The sequence below is a fragment of the Sinocyclocheilus anshuiensis genome, unplaced genomic scaffold (assembly GCF_001515605.1).
Source record: "Sinocyclocheilus anshuiensis isolate Anshui unplaced genomic scaffold, SAMN03320099.WGS_v1.1 scaffold115, whole genome shotgun sequence".
NCBI classification, from domain to species: domain Eukaryota; kingdom Metazoa; phylum Chordata; class Actinopteri; order Cypriniformes; family Cyprinidae; genus Sinocyclocheilus; species Sinocyclocheilus anshuiensis.
In genome coordinates this window covers 1390472-1412708 of record NW_015548219.1, presented here as the reverse complement: position 1 = coordinate 1412708, position 22237 = coordinate 1390472, and the positions used below count along the sequence as shown (strand labels likewise).

The window sequence follows — 22237 nt, the reverse complement described above, 5'->3', positions numbered from 1 at the left end:
TCCACGCTCGCTTGACTCGCGCCTGGCGCTGAAGTGAAGTGGAACGCGCGTCTGAAACGTCTCCTGTTCTCAGTCATTCTGCCACTGAATAAATGCACTTCTTGTCAAGAGAAAAAGTGATAGAAGCAGCAGTTGTGAGCGAGGTGGCCAACCCTAGCCCCACCCCTGTGTTAATTGCGTTAAATATTTTTAACGCATTAAACTGAAAAAAATTATCGCCTGCGTTAACGCGCTAATTTTGACACCACTAATATATATATATATATATATATATATATTAATACATGTATTCTTCTTCTTCTTCTTCCTCTTGTTGTTATTATTATTATTATTATTATTATATTTGTATTGTATGGTTTAATACTTATATGGATACTATTTTATTATTAAAAATATTTTTTCAAATGCCTTATTTTACTTTGTCTTATTTGTTCCTTTATGTACTGTAAAACATGTTTATTATCATCAATATTCTTATTTTTTATATATTAATCTATGCATTTAATTTTTTATGTATTTATTTTAATACTTTGTATTATAAGTAAATGCGGCTGGCATATGCACTGGCCCAAATTGAATTTAGTCATGTGCATGTGGATAGAATTGTCTCCTCTGAAAGCATTAGACGCTCAGGTTAGGACCTCAATGGCTGGAGCTTAAACTGCTGCCCACTGTGATATGTCACAACGCATGACCCCAGCAGCTTGAAACTGTAGAGCACCCCATCAGAGCCGTATCCCCTAGCTTAACCTTTCATTGCCACCATATAATGAATCTGAATGGGTCTGTCGGTCTACATCCAGGCCTAGCGCTAAAGCCTGACTCTGTCAGGCCATTTTGTCTTAAGGCAAAGTGCTCTGCAACATTACAGGTGTACCCAGCTGCCCTCTACACTTCACTTACACTCGCTGGCTTTAACGTTGCATTTGCTTACTTGCTTCCCTTTGTTTCGAGTCTAAATCTAACCAGTCCCGAAATAAGTCAGCTTGCAGCAGGTGTATTTCTCAATTGTCATTAAATCTGGATTATGTAGTCTTTCACGTCCTCCAGGTTCCTTCTTAATGGAAAAGTGTTTCCAGGGAGAGCGTTAGTTGAGTTAGTACGTATGGGCTAACTCATCTGCAATGCGTAGCTGACATTTACACAGCATGTCTTGAGAGCTCCCTGAACATACGCTAACGCAATCTTCTGATTATTTATGTATAAATTCTGCTCGTGTTGTGCGTGCTACTGTATGCGGATGAACAATTTATGAAAGGATGAATGAATAATGCCTTTTTTGGAGTGCTTTTGAATTGATTCATATGATAAAGGCTCAATTATACTCTCTGTCTTACCTAGGAAGCTAACCACTGTTTGTCACCTCCATTGCGGTGGTGCTTTTCATTAAGACGTGAGATGTGTGTATATTCCCATTTGTTTATCAGTATGTGCATTCCCCGACCCACCGTTCAATGCTCCAGTGGATTTATTCAATGGCGTCCCTTCGTTTGGCTGAGTGCAGGTGCGAAAGTGCATGCATAATGCATGTCAGCGATGCGGATGTACTTTAGACCACATTATTTGGGCATTTTTTAAGCACCCAGGCTCGATGCATCAACGTCCCTTGTGTTTTTCCTTTTCTTCCCCAGCTAGCAGTCACCTTGACCTTTTGAAAGGTTAATTTGATATTTTATTCAAGTTTGCAAGGTATGAAAATAGTTAAGCTCTCGATAGCTGTGAATTGGCTCTCATAACAAGAGCATAGTAGCTTTGCCTACTGGAAAAATAGCTTAAACTAGTTGGATAGGCTCATCTGATTTGAGATTTTTGGCACTTTCAGCTGGTCTGGTTGAGAAACCAGCTAGCTTGGCCATGTTGGGAAACCATAAAACCAGCTCAACTCCAGTTAATGTTAAAAGCGCTATATAAATAAAGGTGACTTGACTTGACTTAAACCAGCTGTTTTTTTTCTTTAATTTATTTAATCAGGTGGTTCAGGTGGTCTACCCTTGCTAAATTTGTTAAGTTGGTCTATTTTGATGATTTTAGAAGGGATTTGGATATGTGTCAGCTGGTCAGGCTGAGTGAGATTAGCTAAACCAACTTGGGATACCAGAAAACGAGCTGAACACCATCTTGGATAGGTGGCCAGACCAGGTAAAAACCAGCAATGCCACCTTAGTTGAATACTTGTAGCAGTTTATCTAGCCTAATGTGGTTATCTAGCTCTTAGCCTGGCCAAACCAAACCAGTCAGACTGGTCTGTTTAGATGGTTTTAGAGAGTTTTTTTGGCACTTGTGAGCTTACCTGATTAGGAAACTATCTGAAGAACAACTTGGCTAAGCTGAGAGACCAGTTAAATCAGCCTAAGCTGGTTAGCTTGACAACCCTGGTCAAATTAGTTAGTTTGGTCTATTTTGATGATTTTAAAAGGGTTTTGGAGACTTGTGAGCTGGTCAGACTTGGAACTGGTTGACCAGCTAAAGACCAGCTTGTCCACATTTGGTTAGTCTTTAACTAGTTGAATTTTGTAGTATGTGGTCTAATCTAATGTGGCTAGCTGGTCTCTTAGCCTTGCCAAACCAGTTAGTTGAATTTTATGGACACTTGTCTGCAGGTCAGGCCAACTTGGTCACATTGGGAGACCCGTTAAACTAAATAAAACCAGCAATACCATCTTTAGTTGAATTTTAGAGTTAACTGGTCTCTTAGTCTGGTCAAGCCAGTTAGGCTGGTCTATTTAGATGGTTTTAGAGGAGATTTTGACGCTCGTCCGCTGGTCAGACCAGCTTGGTCACATTGGCAGACCAGATAAACCAAAGGAAAAAAAAATAAAAAATAGCAATACCATCTTTAGTTCAATTTTATGCTTAACTGGTCCCTTAGTCTGGTCAAACCAGTTAGGCTGGTCTATTTAGATAATTTTAGAGGAGTTTTTGACACTTGCCAGCTGGTCAGACTGGATGACCACCTAAACCAGCTAAAACTAGCTTGGCCATGGAGTCTGGAAAACAAGCTGATCACCGTTGTTTGAAGTTAGTCTTCAACTAAAGATACCACCTTTAGTTGAATTTTGTAGCATGTGGTCCAGTCTAATGTGACTAGCATTTTGTCTGTTTAGATGGTTTTAGAGGGGTGAGGGTCTGCAGACCAGACCCGGTCAAACCAAATAAAACCAGCAATACCATCTTTAGTTGAATTTTATGGTTAACTGGTCCCTTAGCCTGGCCAAAACAGTTAGGCTGGTCTATTTAGATGGTTTTAGAGGGTCTTTTGACTGGGTGACCACCTAAACCAGCTAAAGAACAGTTTGGCCGTATTGGGAGACCAGTTAAGCCAAATAAATCCAGCAATACCATCTTTAGTTACATTTTATGGTTAACCGGTCCCTTAGGCTGGTCTATTTAGATAGTTTTAGAGGAGTTTTTGACACTTGTCAACTGGTCAGACTGAGTGACCACCTAAACCAGCTAAAGACCAGCTTGGCCACATTGGGGAAACCAGAAAACAAGCTGAACACCAGCTTTCATAGGTGAGGAGTCAAGTTAAACCAGATCAAACCAACAATGCCAAATTAGCCAAGTTTTTGTACCTGGTAAACCAGACTAATATGGTTAGCTGGTCTCTCAACCTGCATGGCCAAACCAGGTAGATGGTTTTAGAGGTGATTGAGGCACTTGTCAGCTGGTCAGACTCAATCTAAACTTGGTAAAAAACAACTATAACTTCAATAGACTGGTTTAAGTTATAATTTTTAGCAACTTAGCTGGTTAGGTTTGTGTGTTTTGTTGGTTCAGAGAGGCTTTGTGCAGTTTGTTTTATTATCCTAGCTAGACGATTATATGGTTAATTGCATTTTATTGTTAGCATTTAGCACTGTTTTTACTGCTATCTGTGACCCATCAAAACAGGCCTGTTGTGGCTCATTTTTGGGTTGTAACCCACTAGTTTGGAACCACTAATCAAGAGTATCATAAGACGTGGGCTATAAATTAAGCATGTTGTGTGAGTTCTTTCTCCATTATGAACTGTTCATGATACTGCTTAGTAAGAGAGGGAACATGCACTCTTCTCATTAGACATGTTAATTTAGTTTTAAAGTGTGGAGAAACTACTTAGGCACTCCTTTGATCATTATTCATCAAAGCTTCGAAATGCACGAGCAGGTTGCGCTTGTCCTTGTGCGGAACGTGCCAACAAAATTGTTTAAAAGATTCACGTGAAAAATGCCCCACTCGTTTGTGCAAATGAGCAACAATGCCGTTTCCCAGAGCTTACAGTTCAGCCCATTTCATATGCATGGGATCCAGCTCATATGCCTCTATCTCCTGCCCTATCTTGCAAATGAGAAAAGTTATCTCACTCGCAGCAACTGATGAATGAATGAGCGTGCAGAGGTTTAGGCCATCATGCTCCTCCAGGCTTCAGGCCAGGTGAGACATATCCTGCGGGCTTAATATTTCGTACTCTTAAAGGGGAGAGACTCCCACTGAGATCAGATTCGGAACCTTCCGCAGCACTGCAGGATCCTGCCGGCTGGAAGCCCTTTAAGCGAGGAGTGAGCATAAAATGGAACAAAGGCGATTACACACTGTTCTGTGCTCTCAGTAACTATGGTAGATAAAAGTATAAAAGCAGCTGTCATACAGTTTCCTAAATCAGTACAATTGGGGACTGCGACTTTAGTCTGACAAAAAGTCTAATTATGAAGTACTATTCTAAAAGTTAATGTTATATATTAAAAGAACATGTTCAAAAGAACAAATGACATTTTACTAATTTAATGATATTCTTTTTGTGAGCATTTGAACAGACTACACTGCAGAAATTGCAGTGTGGTCTTGTATGATTGTTAAACTGTAGTTTTTTTTCTTGATCTATCAACTTGTTTTTATTTTATTAGTTTTTTATTTTACTTTATTTAAAAAGTAACGGTTTTATTTTTTGTATTAAAAATGCGTTCCATCTCCTAGTTTATCTGTCTCCATTGTTTTTAAAAGTGTTTTATTTATTTATTTATTTTAAATATGCATTCTTTCTATCTCCTAATATTTCCATTCCTATATTATATTTTTATATTATTATTTTTATTATGTTATATTTTATAATTTGCCTTTATAAATTGCCTATTTTATAATTTTGGGGGGGGGGGCAATAAATGTAAAAATAATTAAAATTATTATATTAACGCAATCTTAATTAAAATATCAAACAAATTATAAAATAAATATTTTAGTAAAGTTAAAATGAAAACAAAAAAAAATATATTTTTAATACATTAGTTTTGTAAATAAAAAAAATATGTATTTTAAAATTATAATTTATGTATTTATGAATGATGTGTTGGACAAAAGGGGCTCATTGGGTTCAAAAACAACTGAGATCCATGATCTACCTCAAATCTTCTAAACTTGGTAATATCCTCTTTGTTTTATTTGCTACTTGAGCATTTGTCCATTACATATACTGGATAGATGCGGTGATGCCTTCAGCTTGGCCCTTAACACCAGTAAAGAAGAAGATATAAGCAGGGAAGAGGATAGTTTCAAGCACTGGAAACGGCACCCCTGACTCAACATTTCCAGGAAGTCGAAGACCCTCTAAACTCTCAGTGGAGCCTTCATGATTTCGGGGAGATATGTCAGAGTTGACATTTAGACATTTGGAGGAGGTTGATGTAGAAGATGTCTGTTTTTGGTGCAGGAGTGGGGGTGGCTGCGCTCAAAGGTTGTTTGAAGGAGCGTGAAATGCGATACTGAGTGGTTGTTGTTTGCAGCGATATAGCTGCACTGGGAGTAGGTGTTGGAGTCATTGGCATACAGATGGTTCTGAAAGGAAGCCCTTCATTGGGCAAGTGAGGTAGTTGTGGGTGGAGGTGCTATCCAGTGCCAGTTTTATGTGGGTTTGACCTCACACCCTTCCGTCTGTCCAGTTAAATGTATGCAACAATAATCCCATATGTTACTGAGCATCGAGAAGATCCTTTAAGAAACCCTAATATGCTTTACTCGCACACAAGGTCCAAATTCTTGCTAATGAGTGGTGTGTTAAGAAAATTTACTGGCAAATAATTATAATATATATTTTTAAGTATTTAAGCATTTCTCTTTCACAGTCTTTCAAACTCAATCAACGCCCATATTATGGGTTCAGTTTTCAGTAAACGTAACCTTGAATGCTTTAAGTCACTTCAGATGAAAGCATCTGCCAAATGAATGTTTTTTTTTTTTATGCATTATTTTGCAGTCTTTTACATACATTTTCATAGTTTTTACATGCGTGGCTCTAGCACCGGCAATGTTATTGTTTCAATTTCCAGGAAGTACTAATAAAATGTAAACACTGAATGCATTTTACGTCACTACATAAGTCCAGATAAGTCCACATTTGTTTCTTTGTAAAACTGTGCCTGTGACAAACATTTTTAAGATTTTGTGATTTTTTATGGCTTAAACTGTCTTTAGATAAACATATGATTTGTTAAGACTGAAGTAAAAGCTGTTATATGCGCTAGTCATGACATTTTTTCTTTAGTAGATAGGTTGATCCTTTGATTCGCTTATGTCAAGTTCACTCATGTCCAACTAAGTTACCAAGTTACCAACTAAATTATCCATTTTAAATTGACCAGTTTATTTACTTGAAAATTTGTACTTATTTTTTGCGAGAATTCATTTTAGACTGCACCGAAATATTATGCCACATTACATCACATCTTGCGGCTTAGTTTTTGCCTTATTCCAGAAGCTCATGTTTTGTTTGACTTCATTTGTGTGGACTGTGATCGCCCTGGGCACCAGTGGTGAATTTGGCACGCTGAATAGCTGGACAGACGTGGCCAGGAAAGGGCTGCAGTCCAGAAAGCATTCGTACACAAAGCCCTGGGCACAGAACCCGCTCTGGCTGCAAAATGGAACCGCGCCAGCAGCTCTCCAGGCCTTGGTTGACTGATGGGTGCTGGAGAAGTCGATGTTTTGTAGGATAACGGTGTCCTTCACCTAGTTTTCTGCTGGTTTTCTAAATGGACCTTCTTGGCATTGTATGCATGTGATGTGCGTCCTCACTAAGAGCTCTATTGTGTTGTGGCAGGAAACTGGAAAGAGTGGTGTTTAACTGCAGCTGCAATATCCGTTGGATCCAGCTGTGGCAGCAGCGAGGCGAAGCCGGACTCCATAACCAGCAGCTGTTCTGCAACAACGGAGTCTCCAAGATCCCTCTACAGCTCATGAACATCTCACACTGTGGTATGGGACATTTTTTCTAAATTGTGGTCGCCATAAAAGAACTGTCTTGGGTTCAGTAAAGGGATAGTATACCCAAAAATGATAATTGTCATCATTTACTCACCATTCTAAACCTTTATGACTTTATTTCTTCTGTGGAACACGAAAGAAGATATGGCCACACTTTATTTTAAGGTCCAATTCTCACTATTAACAAACCATTAACTATGACTTTTGCCTCAATAAACTCCTAATTTGCTGCTTATTAATAGTTAGTAAGATACGTTTAGGTAGGATTAGGGATGTAGAGTATGGTCATGAAGAATATGTGCTTCATAAGAACAAATAAACAGCCATTATGTTAATAATATGCATGCTAATAAGCGACTAGTTAATAGTGAGAATTGGTCCCTATATTAAAGTGATATTTTCCAACAAAATGGCCCAATGTTGTTTTGGACCCCACAGACTTTCATTGTATGGACAATAACACATTTTTCAAAATTCTCTTTCAAGTTCTGCAGAAGAAAGTCATAAAGTCATACAGGTTTGGATTGACATGAGTGAGTAATCATGAAAGAATTGTCATTTTTGGCTAAAATCAAAATGATTCAACCGCATTTGTAGCAATTTTGATTACCACAGAAAATAAATGTGTATATTTTTCTAATTTTGTGGAAAACGTTCCTTAAAAGAATACTGTAGCTCTAAAACTTAAACAATTGTAAATCTTAACATGAGCCTAGTGTGGTAAAATTGTTTCCTGATGTTGTTTGTGTAAAATTATAGCCGGTGCTTTAATGTCATGACCTTAAAAAGGCATTTTTAAAGTAAGGGACGAATTGTATCGACATAATGAAATTCTTGCCACAAATGCTGTCAATAGAGCTCAGCCATTTCATTTATTTAGATTAACTTGAACATATTTATGTTAAAAAGAATAAATACCTTTTGTTGTACCATGACTGCTTGTCTATTTCCCACCAAGATTTGCCGGAAATCAGCGTAAGTCACAGTAACCTGACGGTGATAGAAGGTGACAGGGTCACAATCACCTGTAATGGGTCAGGAGTGCCGGTACCAGAAGTGGACTGGACTGTTGGTGGACTGCACTCCATTAACACACACCAAGTAAGGCAGACTTTTGCTTGTAGCATTTTGACTAGCAATCAACATGCATTTTATGTACCTTAAAAAGGATATTAGTTAAGGTAGATGGCATATTTAATTTAGTAGAACAAACAACTTTGGAAAACATGGGTCTAAACCAGCTTAAAAAAACAGTTGGGAAGCCAACTAAACAAGCTTAAACCAGTTTAAACTAGCCATATGTGCTTTTGCAGCTGGATAGCCAGTAATGGAGCGTAGCGTTAGTTCTGTCAGGTCACGTTAGTCAAGCTCGCATCAGCTGATCCACGTCTACCTATAGGAATACGACGCCAATCATAATTCCCTTTATAAGGTCCTTTCAGTCATTGTTCAGCAGCTATCGCTTTGCTCAGGAGCTAATCACCCACCTCCATCCCCAACTCCTCCTCTCGTCCAGTCAGGACTTGGCATTGGATATTTCTTCTTGAGTCAGACCACTGAATTATGTTGATATATAAAATAATCACTTAGAACATTGATGATATCTGCTACATTAATCATTAATGTTGGTTCTGTTCAGTTTACCCTAGGGGGGTTATTTATGCTCTCCCTGCTCCTATCTATGCTAGGCTGCATGGATGGGCAGGGAGTGTTGCCCAGAACAGAACCATACCCCCAACCTAAAATGTATGCTAATTGTAAGTTATCTTTGACGATAGTGGTCCTGACAGAACTACCTTTTTAAATGGACTATACGTCTATCCCTAACAGTCTGGTTTTGTTTAAAATTTAATTTGGCATTTACTCAATTTAAGATCTATTAAATGACTCACTTGAACCTTACAGTGGCTGGTTTACACCATAAACCATTTGTTGAATCTGTGCAAGCTTGGTTGTGTTTTCAAAAGCTATTGTGTCTTTCTCTCTTCCAGTCCAATCAATATCCACCGAATGTCCACTCCATCAACTTAACTCTGGTCAATGTCAGCAGAGACGATAACAGCTTCATGCTGACCTGCATTGCAGAGAATATAGTTGGGATGACTAATGCCTCAATACAGCTTTCAGTACAGTGTAAGTGCCTCTTTTCTTGCTCCCTGCCTCTCGAATATCTTTACATTCAGCCTCACTGCCTCTAACGTGCCAATTCTGCTTCTGTCTAGCTCACTGAACTGGCTTTGTCTGCCTCGTTAGCTTGTTACTGTCACTTGCTACTGTGCCTCATGGCTTCCAACTCAGTTTCTTAATTTGTATTGCCTTTTATTTTAAAGGTAGGCGTTTAGGGAGGGGATCACCAGAAAGCTTTTTTTTTTTTTTTTTGGAAGTAGTAAGTACTATTGATCGAAATGGCTCTGGGAAACACAGAATCAATACTATAGCAAGGTAGAGGTGAAATGTGTAATTTTTGTTATTAAAATACTTTCTATTATTGTAGCTTAGCATATAGGCACCTAAAAGTAAGCCATTGTGGCGGTTGATTTTGCTCAAAAGTGTAAATATTGTGGCTGTGTGATGCTTTCAAAACATCGCTGTTTGTTTTAGGATTCTGACCTGCTCAGCATAGCAACTGGCTCAGCCAATGGTGTGAGTTTGGGGTGGAGCTACCTGACTGATTGACCAATGACAGATAGAGAGAGGGTGTTCTGGAAACCTGTTTGACAACAGATTGTTTTAACACACTTTTATGGAAGTTTGTAACTATTTTACATTTTAGTGAATTGGTAGCTAATTCTTATGACAGTCTTATTTTTATGTTTTTGTCCGTTCTGCTTACTCCCCACTGTCACTTCTGTTTAGGGGTGGCCCTTTATGCTTAAATTGTTATTTCTCCCTAAAAAATTTTTTCCATACAAATCATGTTATGAAATCATACAAAATCACCACCTTTAGGTTTTCTCATGAGATCGGGTTGGATTGTTTTTTTTTTTGGATTTGTTTAGTGATGTTAGAGGCACAGAAATTACACACTGCCTTTTGAATGTTGTTTTGAATATTAGTTCACTGTTTTATAATTATTAGTATTTTAATTTAGCCAAATTTGTGCAAATGACTGCTTTGTCAAATCAAATTCTAAAAAAATCACAGTGAGGCTAATGAAATTGGTTATAAAATAATGATAAATTGCTTCACCAGAAACAGTCCTACTCCTACAAAAAAGAAATCTTAGGTTCTACACAACCCAGCGTGTTGTAGGAACGTCATTTGTGTAGTTTATTGATCTATGAAAGCGAGGGCTGTTCTTCATCTGTACTTTTCACACGAAAAAAAGGCTGTAAGTGAAATATTAGATAGATTTATCAATGTTATCATGTTTCAGTGTGGAGCTGACTACATGTGATTGCTTTGTGGCAGAGTTAGGTGGTGTATTTTCTGTGTTGGGAATGGTATGCGGGAATCAGACACTTGAAAATGTTCCAGTTTTTGTTCACTTAAATGTGTTTTGTGCCTTATATTACACTTGGAAAAAAATCAATGCACATTGCATTTTTAGCAATAAGAAAAAAGGAAGTGTATTTTTCCCATATAGGGGCAGGCATGCAAAAATAATGTCCCAAATGAAAAAGAAAATGAAAGAAACAACAATCCTGAGGCAATAAGCAACTCATGAAAATTGGCAAAAAGAAACCATGCCTCTAATCAAACATATAAATCCTACCCCTGAGTAACAATAACCAAACAAATCCAAAAAAGACAATGAAAGGCAGAGAACAAAGACAAACACTGCCTTAAACAAGGATCATATATAAAGACATGACTCTACCAAAAAACACAACAGGATAATGAAACTTTGGGTTATCTAATTAAACGAAACTAGTATATAAATCTTAACTCCAGAACAGACTAACCAGTGTGCTCATCTTGTGTGCCTAGTTAAAACTATTTGAGAACTCAAATTATGTTTCACAATGTGTCACAATAAAATGATATAGCGATTAAAATGTTAATTCAACTGTTGTCAGAATCACCTGGTAAGCCTGTGATGCTTTGCCATTAAGTAAACTAAATGGAAAAAAAATGAAAAAAGAACTGTGTCTACAGTTAGAAAACACAATTCAACAACACAATATCCAACAATAGCTGTTTCCCTCCCACTTGGAATGAAGTAAGGCAATTAAAGACCTTATAAGAACACAGCTAGATAAAATTACAACGTAATGTGAGGTTGCGGTTTTGTATCTGTATTTACATTTATACTGAAAGGTGTTGGCCAACAACAGTGTAACATGATTCTTCCCACACTCAATATCTATTGACCGTGTAAGATTTGCTTAGAGCGGCAAAATCTGTGGAAATAAGAGAAAGTCAGTCAGTCTCTCTCACTCTCTCTCTCTTTCTCTCTTTATTTGTCTCTCACAATCTCTGGCTTTGAGACTGGAGAATAATCAAAAAAATACTTGATGTCAATGAATTAAAAGGTTTAGGTGTAGTAATGCAGACTCCAAACATTTGAATAGTCCTGTATTATAATATTTAAGCTTAAAATAACTTATTCTAGAAGAAATTATGTGTATTCATGTAAGTAGAAATGACACATTGAGGGTGTTTTCACATATAGTTGGTTTTAAAAGAAACAAACACAGTTCACTTATCGTGAACCAGAAAGGGAACCAGCCAAAAGTGACCTCAGTCCTTTTGGTGTTCACAATCTAGTGGACTCAAAAGAGAACCCAGTTCTTTTTTTGGTCCTCATCAGCAATGAAGAGATCTCAGACCCTTTCTTGTTCACACCACAACTTTATAAGAACTCAGACCCCAGCTTTCTGTGCAGCAGTGGATTTTGGGTATTCAAGATGGCGTCTTCACATGTTGTCATCACATGGATGTGGCACATTTTGAAGCAAATGACAAACAGAGAAAGAGTCAGACAAAGCAGAACTAAAGGAAAGCATCTGAAAAAACGGAAGAGGAAAAGGATAGCAACTAAAAATAATTTTTTCTTCCAACACTATCAACAACTGCTGCTGCTTGCCACAGGACTGCTTGTGACGAAATAAACACTTTTATGTTTTTATGGGTTGAGGAGAGTTGGCGTTTAATGTAATCATCTTTCCAAATTTCAATAAGTGCACAACTCTCCTCCTGGGACCACACAACCCCACGACCTGCCATGGTGAAAAGTTTTTTCTGTTGTTACAGCAGTGACGTAACATGGCTGCAGGTATGGCAAGCCTCCAGGTACACGCGTTGAAACGAAACGCAAAGTGGACCGGGATCTCATTGCTTTCGCATATCACGTAGATATCGAACCACAAACGGACCCACAAACTAACTGTACTCAGACCACCTCCGGAGGTGCTGAGTACTTTTGGGTCCTTTTAGCAGGGTCTGAGATCACATGGTTTGTTCACATATACACGCTGAACCGCTCCGAGAGCGTTTGAAAGGGTTAAATGAACTAGGTGTGAAAACACCCTGAAATGAATTAACCACTGATTTGATCCCTGATGAATGTTTAATATGAACATTTGACATATTTACAGCATCATAATTGCTGACAGTTACCGTCAAACATACGGTGGGTGGAAAAGATGGTGGAAACGTTTATGGGCTGCAGTTGTTTCCCACCTTTGGCTCTGCGCCTGCATTCCATGAAACATCCGCTCTTCCAAATGCTTGATGACCAGCCAGGCAGTTAACCTGGGATCTTCCTGTCCAAGAGGCAGGATAGCGGATCAAACAAATATCCGTACGGACCACCTGTGCCGCAGAGGCCAAAGTTCCACTCATGCATAAATGCGGTTTATGATAATTCATGCTCATTGGTCTATGGATTTATGTTGGATGGTGGCACAAAGTACTTAATCCTCTCTTTATAAAAAGTATTTTGTTTCTCTCCTGCAGTCCCTCCTGTTATCATTAAGTTTGAGGAGCCGCAGAAGTGGCACGACACGTGTATGATCTTCACGGTGCGTGCAAACCCCCTGCCCACCCTGCGCTGGTACTATAAGGGTGAAGAGATCAAGCCGACTGAATACGTCCGTCCAGAGATGGATGTCTACCAGGACAATCTAGAGGGGTGCCTCATGTTCAAAAACCCCACACACCACAACAATGGCAATTACACGTTGGAGGCCAGCAACTTCCTGGGCGTGGCCATCAAAACTGTGTACGCCCACTTCCTACGGCCACCTTTTGATGGTACGTGACTCGATTATATCGCATGTTATTCTAAAACCTATAGTTACATAGTGTTTCCCAATGATTGAACTGTCAAATACACTGGAAACATTTTTTCCCCCAAAGTGTTGTCATACCTGCAAAAAGTACTATGTTGATTTTCCACCTGTGGGAAATAAAAGCCAAGTTCTCTTGTTCTGGGCAAGCATTTCTATGATTAGAGCTGTTAGGTCACAGATGCCGTGTTGAGAAACAGAACAGTCTGGATGTCGGTTAAAGGCCCTGCCTGAATAACTTATTAACACCCGAGGTGAGAATCCAACAGATTTATAGATAAATATAGATACAGACCCTTACTTGGAAAGTTCACATTTCTTGGGATGATGCTACAGCGCACACAAGTGTGTGAGTGTGTGCACTGTCATACCGAAAGACTTAGGTTCAGTCTGTGCTTTAAACAGGTACGTATAAGTAAAGTTAGAGTGAAAAGTCTGATACTACACACACACACACACACACACACACACACAAACTGAGGTTTTACTATTTATTTAAAGAATTAATTTAGCATTTTTTTTACATGAAATGGATTATTAAATTATTAAAAATATATATATAGATAGATATACTGTATGTGTGTGTATCATTTTTATGAAATTAATTAATGAGGTGATGATTATTATTACATGCTTATTAAATTTAAAAATGTTAAATATGTTATAAAAGAAACAGCCATTTTAAATGTTAATAAGATTTCAAAATATTAACAGTATTTATGATCAAATAAATGCAGTCTTAGTGAGCATTTTGTTCAAAAACATCAGGTATATTTATACTAGTGTTTTCACTAATTATGAACATCACGGCACTGATATTGTGTGCACATGAACATGTATCCATGCAGATCATATGATGCCCTCATGTCTGATTTCACATCAATATAATGTTTAATTGCATGTTAAATATTGCAATGATTTCTCATATTAAATTCTAAAAGACTCATATTCGAACATTACCATAATTGCACAAGAATGCACTGAAGGGTAAATGCTGATCATAGTATAATAACATTTTAAAAATGTGTTTACCTGAGTCCTTAGAGCTGATATTGACATATTCATATCTAGTAGTAATTATATACCACTGTGTGTTTTTTCCCCCTCTTTTCTCTGTAGACTACTACCCAGATTATGGTGAGTTTCTCCCTTTAATTGTTTGCTGCATGTATTTTTGTAACTTATTCATTAGTTTTGTTTATCATAAAACAAAGAAGTAATTTGGTCTGTGCACTGAACATACAACTACCCTCCAAACAATTACCTTGGCCTTATTCTGAAATGGCCGGCCACCATAGTTGAGCATGCTGTTATTAGACCTGTTTTGTATTTTTGGCATAATGTGACCGATATCTGTCAGTATGGGAGAAAAATCTGATCCTTTTCCACAAGATACTGTCCGAGGGACATTTACTGACCTTCACAAGAATGTTGCACTGATATCACCCTAGTTTAGCATATTTAATCAAGTTGAGGCACAGAAACTGTGTGAATGACAGATTGTTACTGTCAGAGCTCTGAATGAAGTTAGATGGCTGTATCAGGCCGTACACACGGGCCCTCCGTTGAGGTAAAAAAACAGAAAAATAAGAACAGCCTAAGGCTTTTGTTCAATACTACATGAATAATAGCGACAGCCTAATCTAGTATTGGACTCCCAGTCGAAATGGCAGTAACCCTGCAAAAAACGGGTCTAATCAAACAGTATTTGCCCCAAGACATATTTAGTGAATAATCCCTGAAGTTTCTCTTAAAACCAGGGTTGTCTAGTCCTGTTCCTGGAGGGCCACCTTCCAGCAGAGTTTAGCTCTGGCACTAATTAAACACACCTGAACCAGAAAATCAAGGTCTTCGGATACTAGAAACTTCCAGGCAGGTGTGTTGGAGATCAATTCTGCATGAAGCGGCCTTCCAAGAGCAAGTCTTAAAACAGTTACTCAGAGTGAACATACAATACATCCATCACCTTTTAAAGGCTGGTTTGACAAAACCAATTACATTATGGCCTGTTTTAATAACAAGTTTGTGGATTAGTAGTTAGTGAAAATTAATTGAAAATGACATGGGGGGGAAATCAAATCTATGCTACTTATACAGTGGCTCTAAAATGTATTTGTACATTTAAGCCACAAATATAATTTTAAATGATAAAACAATATCACACATATACTGTACATATACTTTTCAAAATATAGCTAAACAGAATTTGGACATTTTTGGTTGTCAACCTTTGGTTACCTACCAACCTACCTACACTACCTGCCACCCTACCTACCTACCTACCTACCCTACCTACCACCCTAACTACCTACCTGCCCTACTTACCACCCTACCCACCTACCTACCCTACCTACCTACCTACCATACCTACCACACTACCTACCTACCTACCTACTCTACCTACCACCCTACCCAACCCACCTACCTACCTACCTACCCACCTACCACCCTACCTACCTACTGTATCATACATTCATAGTATCATACTTTCATTGTATAATACTTTCATTTAAAGTTGGAAGTAAACTGTTTCAAGATTTCGATATAGCATTTTTCTTCCGATCAGTATTTTAATATAACAAATGTAAGGTATTTTTATATAACATTAGACATATAATTTTACCTTTTTTGTATTAAATTAATTGTATTTAGGGCTGCGCGTTAAATATCGCATGCGATTTATCGTGCAGCCCTAATTGTATTACATTTCTATCAAATTATAATTTTATGAACCATTCAAAACTCTTGTGTTAGTACTGTTTTCTTTACCTCCCAAAATAAATTAATACTTCAGCAAGGATGCATTTGAACTGATCAAAGCACAATGTGAAAACATAAGTCATTTACTCATTTTTTGGTCACAGTAATGTACAGTACAGTATGTCCATGTACTGTAGTATTATTTTATCTTCAAAAGGTTCAAAAATATGTTTTTCTTCTTTCTTCTTTCTGAGCAACACTACACTCTTGTTTGTTTTCTAGTGAGTCCGACTCCGACAGCTATTCCAACCATGACACATCGGCCTGAAGAGGACACATTTGGAGTGAGTGTTGTTTTTTTCTCCTGAGATCGAAAGCACCCATATGAAGTATAATGAGGTTTTTTGAACGTCTTGTTCCCAGGAACACATGACAGTGGTGTCGAAAACAAACTATTCTAAACCATTTTCTTTTTGTGACTTTTTTTCCTCCTCACTCTCTACCTCCTATCTGCCGGTTCCCTTGTGGCTTCTGTGTTTTACAGCTGCTTAAAAAAGTACTTTTGTTCATCTTTGTGCTATAATTGACTGGAAAAAGATTATATTTTCATTTTAAGGTTTTAATAGGGAATCTTGCGCTGACACAAAGAGTGAGCATGGCCCTCGATTGTTTGGAGGTCCTAATTACAGGGAAAAGCTTTTTTGCTTCAAATAGCTTTATTCCAGCACTCTGACTGATTTGATTTATTGTTTATTGTCTTTATTTGGTGTTTATCTGGAGCATTTAGACATTATATTAAGTTGTACGCTTTGTATTTCCCATAAGGAAGTGTATCTTGGCTATAGCGGTATCTCTGTCTTACGACACCTAACTTGAATTATTATTATAATCATTTTTTTCCCTTTTATATGCTTTGGACTTATCTTTTCATGCAATTTTATCAAAGCTACTGCTGCCATATGCAACTTATGACTCCGATTACATAAATCTCTCATGATTACAGCATCAACATCAATACAAATCATATAAACAAGTCAAGACACACTTCATAGGTTTCCTACACAAAAGATTACTACACAAGAGATTAGATAGAAATATTTATTTGACACATTTTAAGTTGCTAGTTATGTCATTCCTTTACTGTAGTTCCCTCCTAAAAAGATTTAAAAAATCATTTTAGATTATGTTATTATATTAACAAATAAGACGTGTTTTGAGATTCAAGCTAAAGTTATAGCATGCTAGCATGTGTTTTACAGTGTGTAGAATGTAAACAGAATACAAATTTTCTCTATGCATACATGTAGAATACCCAGATGACCTACTATGTTTGCCAAAATGTGCAACCGAGCATACGGTTTCCCACGATGCAATGCGCTTGACTTGACCTTTCATTCCAGTGTGAATAATGAGAATGGAAGAGACTTCTTACTAGACTCAGTGCATTTCATTCACTAATAATTGCGAGGATTATTTCATATTTGTACATGCGTGCTTTCACATTGAGCAGCATTAACTACACAGAGCCGTTGTTCACTGACGAGCTGCGCAAAAAATCGCGCGAATATGAACGTGGTTTTGCGCAGCTCGTCAGTGAACAACGGCTCTGTGTAGTTAATGCTGCTCAATGTGAAAGCACGCACGTGATGGAGATTTACCGCTGATTACAGAACCGGCTTTACTGATAAGATGCGCGTTAAATATCGCATGCGATTTATCGTGCAGCCCTAATTGTATTACATTTCTATCAAATTATAATTTTATGAACCATTCAAAACTCTTGTGTTAGTACTGTTTTCTTTACCTCCCAAAATAAATTAATACTTCAGCAAGGATGCATTTGAACTGATCAAAGCACAATGTGAAAACATAAGTCATTTACTCATTTTTTGGTCACAGTAATGTACAGTACAGTATGTCCATGTACTGTAGTATTATTTTATCTTCAAAAGGTTCAAAAATATGTTTTTCTTCTTTCTTCTTTCTGAGCAACACTACACTCTTGTTTGTTTTCTAGTGAGTCCGACTCCGACAGCTATTCCAACCATGACACATCGGCCTGAAGAGGACACATTTGGAGTGAGTGTTGTTTTTTTCTCCTGAGATCGAAAGCACCCATATGAAGTATAATGAGGTTTTTTGAACGTCTTGTTCCCAGGAACACATGACAGTGGTGTCGAAAACAAACTATTCTAAACCATTTTCTTTTTGTGACTTTTTTTCCTCCTCACTCTCTACCTCCTATCTGCCGGTTCCCTTGTGGCTTCTGTGTTTTACAGCTGCTTAAAAAAGTACTTTTGTTCATCTTTGTGCTATAATTGACTGGAAAAAGATTATATTTTCATTTTAAGGTTTTAATAGGGAATCTTGCGCTGACACAAAGAGTGAGCATGGCCCTCGATTGTTTGGAGGTCCTAATTACAGGGAAAAGCTTTTTTGCTTCAAATAGCTTTATTCCAGCACTCTGACTGATTTGATTTATTGTTTATTGTCTTTATTTGGTGTTTATCTGGAGCATTTAGACATTATATTAAGTTGTACGCTTTGTATTTCCCATAAGGAAGTGTATCTTGGCTATAGCGGTATCTCTGTCTTACGACACCTAACTTGAATTATTATTATAATCATTTTTTTCCCTTTTATATGCTTTGGACTTATCTTTTCATGCAATTTTATCAAAGCTACTGCTGCCATATGCAACTTATGACTCCGATTACATAAATCTCTCATGATTACAGCATCAACATCAATACAAATCATATAAACAAGTCAAGACACACTTCATAGGTTTCCTACACAAAAGATTACTACACAAGAGATTAGATAGAAATATTTATTTGACACATTTTAAGTTGCTAGTTATGTCATTCCTTTACTGTAGTTCCCTCCTAAAAAGATTTAAAAAATCATTTTAGATTATGTTATTATATTAACAAATAAGACGTGTTTTGAGATTCAAGCTAAAGTTATAGCATGCTAGCATGTGTTTTACAGTGTGTAGAATGTAAACAGAATACAAATTTTCTCTATGCATACATGTAGAATACCCAGATGACCTACTATGTTTGCCAAAATGTGCAACCGAGCATACGGTTTCCCACGATGCAATGCGCTTGACTTGACCTTTCATTCCAGTGTGAATAATGAGAATGGAAGAGACTTCTTACTAGACTCAGTGCATTTCATTCACTAATAATTGCGAGGATTATTTCATATTTGTACACACAGGAGAACTTCTCACCTAACGTTTCTACATCAAATACCTTGCCACATGAATTTGTTCTTGACCTCATTCTAATCAAAATAAATGAGGGTTTCCATTTGCATAAAACATGTCTAAACCTTTTCCATAAACGCACAACCTTTTTCTTTACAAACGTATGTCACAAATTTGTGAATGAGAACCATTATTTGATATTGTTAAGGCTTTTTTTGCACAGGCTTTGATTAAAAAGTCAAAATAGCTAAAAATATACTGTGGGAATTAAACATGCAACGTGATGAGACATCACAACAACAATGTAGCATGCTAATGTTCGTTTTAGCCTTTTATATTGAGTAGTGTTTCATATACATTTTTCTTTTAATTAGCAGGCAGTAAACCGTTTACTGTGCAGTCCCTTACGAAAATTAACCATGGTTAAGTATGCTAGCATTCAGCTCCAAATGTACAGTAATCCTATATCACTGCTAACCTGCTCAAGCTAAGCTAAGTGCTAACCTGACTGTTTAGGTTTTCATAAATCTGGCTCTCATCTCATAATTTGGTTCATCAAATAAATGAAATGTTGTGTTTCCTGCTTCTCTAGGTGTCGATTGCAGTTGGCTTGGCTGGCTTCGCCTGCATTGTCCTTGTCGTTATGTTTGTGCTAATCAACAAATATGGCAGACGCTCAAAGTTTGGCATGAAAGGTAAGCCAGTGTAAACTACTCAGCGGGAAACTTGGCACATTGCGTTATTAGTGAATAAGTGTGACATCAACTGACTCATTTTTTTTATACCAACAACTGTGATTTGTAGGAAGAAGGGAAATGCTAAAACGCTATTCTAATTGTTCTATTTTAACAATTTGCTCTGAATCAAACTCTTGAGCTTCTTGGTCTTATTTGACATTTTAAAGTGTTCAGCAAGATCAAATCAGGTTGGATTTAGCAAATGTTTCTTTGAGAGTTCAGATGTGTATGTACATCTTTAATCGTTCATTAAACTGAGTCCTAATGGGTGTTGTGTTTACCGATTTCAAGGAATAATGAGCCTGATGGAGTTTCAGCCACGCTTTTGGTCTCTAAATAGGATTCATATGTCACTGTGCTGGATGGACCCTTGGGTTTGTGTGAAGTCCAAAGCCTATGCATTGCTGGCGAGCAGTTAGTGGACGCCGTAGTTAGCCGTCGCCTTGCTTACGTGCTGAGATGCTAGGCTCAGTCATGCTTTCCTGATTCTCCGATGGGTTTGGCAGGGTTGTTGTTTTCCTCTCTCCTCTCAGAATCCTCCAAAGCGCGGTCGGCTTGGCTACCCGTGATGCATTTTGGCTGCTTTTTTAGCCGTAGCAGTGGGAAACAACCCTGTTTTCCGTCCCAGCTCTGGCATGAAACCCAGAAATTTCGAATTTTCCTCCTTGACATCTCAGTCGTTATGAATATGAGTCATCCGGATGTCATATAATGGCTTAGTAATGAACGTTACGTTGACATGTAGGATCGTGTGGAACCGTGCAACACCAATTACACTACAACCAACACAAATGCTCATGTATCAAAGGGATAATTAATGTGATGCTTTCGGTCCCCGGAGCCTCTTGCCATGTTGTATTTTTCATTCAACATCTACTGAAATGTAATCAGTGGCTCTGTCTGGTGGTAAGGGTGTCAAAGTATCCATAAGCCCCTTGTACGTCGCAGACAGATCTCAAAATGAATGCGTGCCGTGTTGGCTGACTGTGTCTTGCCTTGGCACGATGCCACATTCATTGACTTCATCCGTTTCACTTTGGTTCCCACAGGGACACACCCCCCCCCCCTCTACCGTGTTTTACAACCGCTACCCTTGTCTCTTCTCTCCACCAATCCCTTTACACCCTCCCACCCTCTTCCGTCTGTTACCCCCCACTCTTGTTGACAGAAAGCGAGAACTCTCAATCCTTTTTTAACAAAGCTAATTAATTGGAGATTAAGCCGATAACGTAAACGGATGTGGAATTAAGCAAGAGAATGGAGGAGGGAGGAGAGCTCTGGATGGTGCTGGAAGAAGTCCGGCTGCTGGTTCTGGCTTGATCTGACTCGTTCCGGTTGTTTTGGTCTCCAGCAAATTACAGGAATGTGATTGTTGTGCTTTGGTTTGCTTGTACCCTGTTATTCAAACTCCAGAAAGAAAGAACATCCATATACTTTATTGGTAACACTGTAGTACAGGGACCAATTCTCACTATTAACTATGCCTATTATTAACATATTGGCTGTTTTTTAGGCTTATAAAGCACATACTCTGAATGACCATATTCTACATCCCTAATCCTACCCAATACCTAACTACCCTACTAACTATAAATAAGCAGCAAATTAGGAGTAGTTAATGGTTTATTAATAGCAAGAATTGGACCTTAAAATAAAGTGTGACCACTTTATTTTTTAACAATAATATAAAGCATACATTCATGGGTCATGGGTTATTATTATAATTCTTTTTTTTATTTGATATTTCTTTAAACTCTTTAGTCACTAAATTGTTGTTTGGCAGGGAGTGCTATTGTGCTTATACACATGCTGTGTTTATTTTATTATTATTATTATTATTTGTGTGTGTGTGAGAAATAATTAGACTTATGATCAAATTTAATTTAGAATATTATATTTATTTTATATAATTATAATTTAGCTTTTTGCTTTTTCATACAAGATATTAATTTCAGCAATTACAAAGTACAAATTTTATTATTACTTTTGGCTCTTTTAAGATATATATAATTTTCATATTAAAATGTATCACTGCCAATTAAAAAAAAACGTTAAGATTTTCCATTATATATATATATATATATATATATATATCAGTGGCGTGTGGGGGTGTT

The 22237-nt window shown here is 37.6% G+C and overlaps 1 protein-coding gene across 1 annotated transcript in view; it reads left to right on the top strand.

Annotated features, from left to right (window-relative positions):
- LOC107654144 (NT-3 growth factor receptor-like) overlaps positions 1–22237 on the top strand; it is a 248398-nt gene that overhangs the window by 116554 nt on the left and 109607 nt on the right. The window contains exons 5-11 of the mRNA XM_016441090.1: positions 7073–7227; positions 8195–8337; positions 9228–9369; positions 13138–13434; positions 14589–14606; positions 16452–16513; positions 19979–20081. Of these exons, the coding sequence (XP_016296576.1) occupies positions 7073–7227; positions 8195–8337; positions 9228–9369; positions 13138–13434; positions 14589–14606; positions 16452–16513; positions 19979–20081 (920 nt within the window). The remainder of the gene's footprint in view (positions 1–7072; positions 7228–8194; positions 8338–9227; positions 9370–13137; positions 13435–14588; positions 14607–16451; positions 16514–19978; positions 20082–22237) is intronic.